This window comes from Vicia villosa, linkage group LG5 (genome assembly GCF_029867415.1).
Source record: "Vicia villosa cultivar HV-30 ecotype Madison, WI linkage group LG5, Vvil1.0, whole genome shotgun sequence".
NCBI classification, from domain to species: Eukaryota; Viridiplantae; Streptophyta; class Magnoliopsida; order Fabales; family Fabaceae; genus Vicia; species Vicia villosa.
This window is the reverse complement of record NC_081184.1, coordinates 118459924-118468875: the sequence shown is the minus strand read 5'-3', so window position 1 is coordinate 118468875 and position 8952 is coordinate 118459924. Positions and strand designations below refer to the sequence as shown.

At 35.5% G+C, this 8952-nt stretch overlaps 1 protein-coding gene across 2 annotated transcripts; it reads right to left on the bottom strand.

The window, feature by feature from the left end:
* Positions 1-4322: 4322 nt before the first annotated feature.
* On the bottom strand, positions 4323-7078 carry LOC131602206 (GTP-binding protein BRASSINAZOLE INSENSITIVE PALE GREEN 2, chloroplastic). 2 transcript variants are annotated; one of them, XM_058874248.1, is made up of 4 exons: positions 6904-7078; positions 5576-6808; positions 5264-5431; positions 4323-5032 (listed from the first exon to the last, which is right to left on the bottom strand). In XM_058874248.1, the coding sequence occupies exons 2-4, from the start codon at positions 6776-6778 to the stop codon at positions 4649-4651; spliced, it is 1755 nt and encodes a 584-aa protein (XP_058730231.1). In that variant the 5' UTR covers positions 6779-6808; positions 6904-7078; the 3' UTR covers positions 4323-4648. The 2 variants fall into 2 exon arrangements, with proteins under 2 accessions (XP_058730231.1, XP_058730230.1); XM_058874247.1 differs by having other exon boundaries at positions 4324-5032; positions 5576-7078.
* Positions 7079-8952: the final 1874 nt, after the last annotated feature.

Genomic DNA, 8952 nt, shown 5'->3' with positions numbered 1-8952 from the left:
TTATTTTGTTTTTTATTTTAAAATGTATTTTCAGACAAATGTATGTATGAATTATCTTGACTTTTTTTATTAATGTATGAATTTTTATCGTCATTTAACTTTAATATAACTATACTTTGATTTTACGTTAATATTAGTTAATATAAATTGGCCTCACAAAAATATTGAATGTTTAGACAATGATGTTGTTCTTATGTGAATCAGAGAGGATTTAGCAAATACATCTCCGAAATAGTTCCCCTTTGTATTTACCATGCTTTCGGAAACATTCAGGAAGCAATTTGGAGATGCATCTTCGAATACACCCAAATACAATACGGAGATGCACCTCCGTACCAAATGTTGTTCAAAATGAGGAGGATCTCAGAATAGCATTTTTTTGTGATTTGGGTGCGTCTGAGATCCATATCTGAACGCATGAAGGGAAATTCAGATTTTCAAGGGTGTGGTATGCTTTTATAAGGGTCTAATGAGCAATTCCCAAAAATTATTCATGACACCTCATCCAATATTTAATTTCGTTTATCATCCATTTAAATTGTTCAAATTTTATTTAATTAAGTGCAACTCAATTTAGGTATATGGTTCGGTTAACTATATTTTTGCAGACCCTCGACATTAACGCGAAAATTTCACTTGGCACCCCATTTATACCCGACACCCCACATATTTCCTTATGACAAAAATTCCCTTGCTATTATTTACATAGAAAAAAATTTACATTTATAAAAATAAATCACTTTTACTAGGTTGTAAAATTCAAAATTTTCGGTTGTTAAAACGAAATTTTTGGTACGATTTGTTTTGGATTTTTTTGGAAAATTTTCTTTTTTATCTAAAATGCAGGAATTGTCGGTGAATAAATACCGGTAATTTTGAAAACTTCAGTATTTATCTGGAAACAACCAAAAGCATACCAGTAAATTTTGCCTATATTTGTAATTTTCAGTAGTGCAAAATAATGCTTTACTTGTATGGTCAAGAATCGACCGGGTCTTCTAAAGATTTTATGCAGTTCTTCACCACTAACGCTATATGTTTTCTATGTAACAATTTCATAATTTAAAGGTTTTCTCATTTCTATGATATTGATAGTTTACTCTTAATATGTTATAAATGACAAATATTTCAGTCTTGATTTGAAGTATTAACATGGACACAGACTATTGATAACTAACAGGGTATTATTGTTGTCAATGTTTGTTTTGATACTGCAAATGAGAAGCGAGAGAGGAAAGATAAATTGATTATGGATTGCGAGAGAGGAGGAAATTACATGAGAAAGAATGCATCAAAAGCAATAATTCCTCATAAGGAATTTATAGTGTGAAAGTTAAATGTCCTTTTAGGAAGAGATCTGTGCCAATTGGTTGAGGTTGGAAGGTGATGGTTATGTGCGGATTGCACAATCATGAACTATCTAAGAGTTTAGATGGCTATGACATATTGGACCATCTAAAAGATCATGAAAGACAGTTTGTGAATGACATGACGAAGTACAATATGGCTCCAAGGTACATAGTTGTTACTTTGAAATACAATGATCCATAAATTCTCACGAGTGTGAGGCCCATTGATGAAAATGCAAATGTTGTTGAGTCTTATTCATAGAGAGAAATACATGTGTTGGACTAATGATAGGAACAACTCAAATATTATTGTTGATATCTTTTGGACACGTCATGATTTTATGAAGTTGTTTAGTGTGTTTCATTTGGTGTTGATTTTTTATTGTACATACAAGACAAATAGGTAAAGGTCACCACTCATTAAAAAATGAAGATTTTGATTTAGCCGATTTTTTATTATGTGCATCGTGATCATACGAGTATCGACTGCCACTGCTTGTGATTGTTGGTGTTACGCCAACGTAGTTGACGTTTTCAGTTGTCTTTGCCTATTTGAAACATGAAAGGGAAGAGAACTTCAAATGGGCACAGGAGAAGCTCAAAGAGTTGTTCTCTTCCTATAGTTTGCTACCAAAGGTTATGGTGACAGACTGATAACTCACGTTGATGAATGCCATGGAAGTTGTGATCCAAATTCAACACATATGTAGTGTTTGTTCCATATTTCAAAAACTAGTTAAATCAGAAAGACAAGAAAAAGTCATGGATCTATGGAACAACAACATGTATTCAAATAGAGAAACCGAGTTTGTCGAACACTTGAAGCACTTTGAGACTGTTTATGAAGATATTCCTTTATTTGTTAAGTATGTGAGTGAAACATGGTTAATAACTTATAAAGAAAGGTTTGTTGCAGCTTTGACTAACAGAGTCACTCATTTAAGGAACACAACAACGAACAAGTACACGGACATCAGTTTGATGTTATTACATTACTAAACATAATTTAACATATATTTCTATTTAAGGTTTTTATGGTGGAGTATGCTCATTGGAGACTAAATAACATATTGACTACAAGCCGAAGAGATTTATGCCAAAGTTGAGATGCTTTGAACACCATGTTAAAGTTAAAACTAGGTTCAATCTTAGTGTGATTTCAAATCAGAAGAAAGTGGTACACAGCTGGATTTAGAAGCAGAGTGTGAAGAGTTGACGACATATTTCACTACTTTGGATATTGTAGGCTAGAAGGTGTTGAAGAAAAAGGTTTAGGAACTAACACATCCATATACAACTTCTACGTGTCTACCGCTTGTGAAATACAAGCCAAATAAGGGAGTTAAGAAGAGTAGAAAGCATCAAGAGAGTGACGTGCATCGTGATCCTTCATAATTGGAGTATGTTGAGGCCTCATAGGGGAGTCAGACTACGAAAAGATCATCCACAAAACTAACTGGAAGTCAACTGCCAAGTATCCGACTGACAGTCAACCGTCCTCTGAATCTTCATGACATGTTTACCTTGTCTAAGTTTCCTTATTTCTTACATCCATATATTGATGACATTGTTGATGTTGGTAAAGATGGAAATTGTGGTTTTCGTGATATTGCATCTCTACTTAGATGGGGTGAAGAGTCATGGCCTTTGATTCAAACGCAATTAGGTTAGATACTAAAGTTCATCAACACCTTAAATTGTTTTCCAATTTATTCTATGACACAGTCTCTACAATTAGGAATGTGTTACGATTAGAACACTTGAGTGTGTAGGTTATGGATAAATGGAAGGCAATTCCTGATATGGGTTACCCTATTGCTTGTAGATACAATGTCGTATTTGTCTCCCTTTCTAAAAAACTTAACATCACATTTTCCCTCTTGTCTTAGCTCCACATATGTATATGAGCAGACATAAAATCATTGATATTGATTTTGCCAATAACAATCATTAGGTTCAGATAAAGTTGAAACCAGATTGTACATTGCCTCACGTCACTGACGTTGGAGACAAAACTGTACTGAAAATGCAAAAGCATTAGAATCCGCATATGCAAGACGCATTAGGCACTAGGAAGACGAAGTTAGGAAGTCATCCTAATTTGTTTTGTATTCTTATATGTAGCACAATTTTTATTATGTGTATATTTTATCAAATGGTTTTTTTATCGAGTCAATTATTCGAGAAAAATTAATGCAGAAAAGAAATTAAAAAAGTTACCTCACTATATATCGGAAATGTCATATTTCTGAATTTTTTTTATAAATACCGAAAATTTCACAAATTCCAGTAAGAAAATAAATGCCTTCATCGGAAATTTTAAAATTTCCAGTATGTATATACTATAAATTTCAAAATGCCGGTACTTTCACCTTTGTTTCGGTAAAAAAATTTTTTTTTCACAAATTGTCAGTATATAGTCCAAATTTCCGGTACATCACAAAATATTTTGAAAAACCCTTATTTAAAGAAGGTTATAACGGTAAAAAACTCTAAATGTGGAAATGTCAAGTATAACTAAGGATGGCCGATTAAATTTTCCATTAAATATGTTTTTGCCCCCTTTAAATATAGTGGTTTTCAACTTTAGTTCCTCTAAACATTTCCTTAAAAAGATGGTCCTCCTAGAAATTTTAATTTTAACTTTTGGTCCCTTCTATAATTCATCGGTTTTTACAATTTAACAACAATTTTACCGACGATTTTTTATTTAGCGACTGAATTAGAGACCATTTTAGCTACGATTTTACCATGATGGACCAAAAGTTAAAATTAAAATTTTTAGGAAGACCATCCTTTAAAGAAAATGTTTAGAGGGACTAAAGTTAAAAACTATTATATTTAAAGGGACAAAAACATATTTAACCCAAAAATAAATGATAAACTCAAGAGAAAAAATTGTAACATGGTGGTCAAATCAAATGTTTTTATCATAAAAAAGAATGCGGCACAGTTTCAAATGCATACTACTTACTATTCATATTTAAAATAAATAGCTTAATTTAAATTCTCAAACGAGAACCACTGTGGGTGCAAAGTTAATAATCTTATTAAGCCGCTTCAACTAAATCAGAAGGATCTAATCTAAACATTGAGAACCAATTCTGATCTGAAATAATAAACTACAAAACACAAAATAAAATATTTCTGAAACTATTTTGACACCTCGTTCAAACAAACAAGGAACCTGACTTAATTATATTGGATAAGACATTACTGCAAAACTATCTTATAAAACTGAGATATTTGTAAGTCGGAAATTATCGGTGTAGTCCTTTTGCTTTCCTCCCGATTAACATCTATATGCCTCCATCAGAGGTCAATAGTGGTGATTCAACCGAACTGGATAGCGATTTTGATTCAATCCGCTTTGTCTTCTTGTCATTTTGTTGACGTGGCTTATTTGAAGCCCGGTCAGATTGTGAGACAATCTTCGATACGGTAAATCCTGTAACTTCAAAAGTATTTGATCTATAGGGTATCAAAGAATTTCGATGAACAACATGAACTCCTTCATAAGTCCAAACGCCCAACACAGCTTCTCCTTTAAGTCCAATGGCAAACCAACCAAGGCCAGCAGCAGCAATGTCTACAGAACTCGAGTCCCAGCTGTTTCCACCAACATGAAATTCCCTTCTCACCCAATTCCCCAATTCTTCGACTCGTTTCTCTCCAATTGGTGGCTGAACAAAGGAAAATTCAGACTGGTGTTATACAAGAGGAAATTGTAATGCACCATAAATAATGCCTATTAAGAATCAAAAGAGAAACTCGAGTCTTTTCTTGCAACATAGATATCTACAGGCACTCTTCCAACGCATAGAAACTTCACCAAAGCATAAGCACATCATGTCAATTGAATATCTAGATATTGCTTAAAATGACTAGTCAATTAAAATGAGTAATGAGAATACCTGTAACTGGTGCCCAAAATGTTCTTGGAACATTTTAGTTGCATTTTCTACTTTACCCATATGCAGAGGAAGATAAGGAGATGCCCACACAGTAACATAGATAGTATCCAGTGACGTTTCTTCTACATCCAATCTCATAAGACCAGCTATATGAATCGAATGACCAGCCTGCCACGATTAATTTGTAAAAGAATGAAGCACAAGATTTTAACAAGACACAAAGATGAAACAGCATTAAAGCGCAAATGAGCATACATATGTAAATAATAATATCAAAGTCAGCGACACGGATTAGTATTTCAGTGCACTAACCTTAACTCTATATGTCCTAGGTTTCAACTCCTTGGTCATGTAAACAAGCTTTTGCTCTTCCCTCATCAACCTTGTTGTAATCTGGTAAGGATGAAGAAGGCCGGGCGTATCAAATAATTTTGCCTGACTCGGAAGAGCACCCTCGACTCTAACAATGCCGAGTGTAGTCCCCGGAACAGGTGCTTCTGTCAGATGTGTAATCTTCCCTCCAACATGTTTTCCGATAGAATTTATCAAGGTACTCTTTCCTGCATTCTGTGCCCCAACAGTCCACACACTCCCTCTAGATCCAGCCAAACCAACAATATCATCCACAAGATTCTTAAGTCCCCAATCTCTTAGCGCACTCACCATATGCAAACTAGTAATCTTAATAATTCCACCCTCTCTAGCTCTTTGCCTAACCCAATGCTCCAATCTCGTCGGCGACAATGAGCTAGGCAACAAGTCAATCTTTGTAACTACAAGTATCACTCTCGGCACGTTCCCTGACTTACCCTGCTTCCACGCAGAAGAGTTATCTTCAATTGTCTTAGAAACCAACTTCGCAACCTTCCTAGGAAACGACCCATCAAAATCCACTGCATCCACAACCATAAGCACCACCGAACGGTTTCCACTCGTTGATGCCAACTTCCTTCCCACTGTATGATCGAAGTCGAAATCCGGTAACAAATTCTCCACAGTCGGATCCTTCACCTTCCCATAGTGCCTCAACGAATGACAGCGCGCACATACCACTGGCTTTTCCGGTTTTCTAACCATGTCAGCGTCACTAATACTATCAAGCTTTTCTGGTTCAACAACAAACCCTTTTTTAACAGTGTTAGAGAATTCGGGCTCTGCAGCAACATGTTCAAGATGGGTATACATTTTATAATTTACGTCCTTCTCCGACGGTTTAATGAAATAACCAGGGTGTTTTGGGTTTGAGTCTTGCATACAAACACCACAACCAGGGCATACATGAAGAGATTGGGAAGTGGTTTCATCGTAATTACCCTCACGAGAGAACGGCAATTTTTGTTTCGATGCTGATATTTCAGGCTGTGAAGAGAAATACCTAAGCAAATTACATGATGGATGTGGTAAAGTTTTTCTAAGGGTATGATTGGACTGTGAGTGGTTTTGGCAATGGGAAAGGAGTGATAAATAAAAGAGCGGTTTAAGTTTTGAAGGGGAGAAATGTCTAGCTACAATCATTTCTATCTGTTGTTCACTTTGATCGATTATCTATTAATTGTGATCAAGACGTGAATAAAATGGGTAATGAGAAAGAGTGTGAGTATATGAAGCAGAGAAATAAAATAAAGAAGAAATATACAGACCTTGAAGGATAAAATGAAGCGGTGGCAGGGAAGGGTTTAAGTATAGAGAAGTTAGTGTGATTGGCAATGGAGCTACGACAGATATCGGCGGAGGAAGAAAGCGGCGGCGTGAGTTTGTTTTTGATAGAGGCGCGATGAGAAGGCAGAGGAGAGAAGAAGAGCTTAGGTCACTCGTGTCCGTTGGATTAATCGAACGGATAAGCCACAGATACTTTAATTTTTGTTTGGTAATTTGGAGTGGATTCCTAAAATAAATTTTTACAAAATATAGAATTTTTTTTATATTTTTAAAAAGTAATTATGTATAAAATAATAAAATAGTGATTATTATTATTGTATTTTTAATTTTTAAAATATTATAACAATATAAAAGATATATGAAAAATTTATATAAATTCTCTAAAATTCTTTAAAAACTTTGTTCAAATTAGAGGATTTTTGCTGTTAGGTTAATGGTAGTCCGACGAAGGAATTTGGGGTGGAGAAAGGCTTAAGACAAGGTGATCCTCTATCTCCTTTTCTTTTTGTTCTTGTTGCCGAAGGTCTCTCGGGTCTAGTTCGGAAATCGGTCGACATTGGTCGTTTTAAAGGTGTGGAGATTAATGGGAGGTGTGCGGTGGATATTCTTCAATTCGCGGATGACACTTTAATAATAGGTGAAGGAAATTGGAATCAAGTAGGGGCAATAAAAATAGTTTTGAAGGCTTTTGAATTGGCTTCGGGTCTTGGCATCAATTACCATAAAAGTAAGTTGATAGGGATAAATGTGACGAGTAATTTTTTAGAAGCGACCGCTTTTGTGCTTTCTTGTAGAGTGGAAGAGAGTTCGTTTTCTTTTCTTGGTATTAATATTGGGTGCAATCCAAGGAAGTACGCTTCTTGGTTGCCTCTTTTGACGAAGATGAAAAAGCGCCTTGCAGGTTGGAAGAACCGTTTCCTAAGTTTGGGTGGAAGATTGACTTTGTTGAGATCTATTCTTGGATCCCTTGCGATATTCACTATGTCTTTCTATAAGATGCCTTCTAGGGTGGCGAAGGAGATTTCTAGTTTGCAAAGTAATTTTCTTTGGGGAGGGGCGGTGGAGGATAACAAAAGACGTATTCATTGGGTTAGTTGGAAGAATGTGTGTCTTCCGATTGAATGGGGTGGTCTCGGCTTGAATAACATCTTGGATTTTAATATGGCTCTTCTTAGCAAATGGAGGTGGAGAATTCTTAAGGGAGAAGATTCGCTTTGGTTTAACTTGTTGAAAGCTCGCTACGGGGACATCGTTATGAATTGTTTTTGCGGAGGTATGTCTTTATCGCAATCTTCTCTTCATTCTTCTTTTTTCTCTTCTTCTACTTCTTCTTCTTCTTTTTGGTGGAAAGATATACTTTCTATTGGTGATTTAGAGAGAGATGATTCCTTTTCCGATCATTGTGTTTTTAAAGTGGGTAATGGGTTTTCTACACCCTTTTGGGAATCAAAGTGGAGGAATAATATGTGTTTGAAAGAGGAGTTTCCGGCTTTATTCTCCTTATCGGCTTTGAAAAAGGTGTTGGTGGCGGGTATGGGTGGATGGATCAACGACAATTGGGAATGGGGAAATTGCGGTATTTTGGATACCCATATTGATAGCCATCGTTTGAGGTCGACTTTGGATCTTTTTCGGAACTCCATTGTGGGAGTCGGTCCTACTAGCGAAGATGTGAGATTTTGGATCGAACTCTAGTATGGCCGAAGGGTAGCTTCTTGGTTCGACAGGGTTAAGCATGAAGTCGAAGGTTGTTCACATGCTTGTGTCGAAGATGCTAGGGTTGTTAGCATGTTAAATTAGGTTTTAGTGTTTAAACCCTAATTTGTTAAGTTAGCTTGTTTATTAAGTTGACTTGTGTAATGGGCCTTGTGGAAAAAGCCCATTAGTTAGTATGTTAGGTTTTATTATAAATAGCATACTAGTCTCTCATCATTGCTAAGCTGCAAATCCTAATTTAGGGTGAGAGAGGTTATTTGTTATTCTTGTAAACTTGTAATCTTGTTTTAAGAGAAAGTAAAAGAATAACGGTT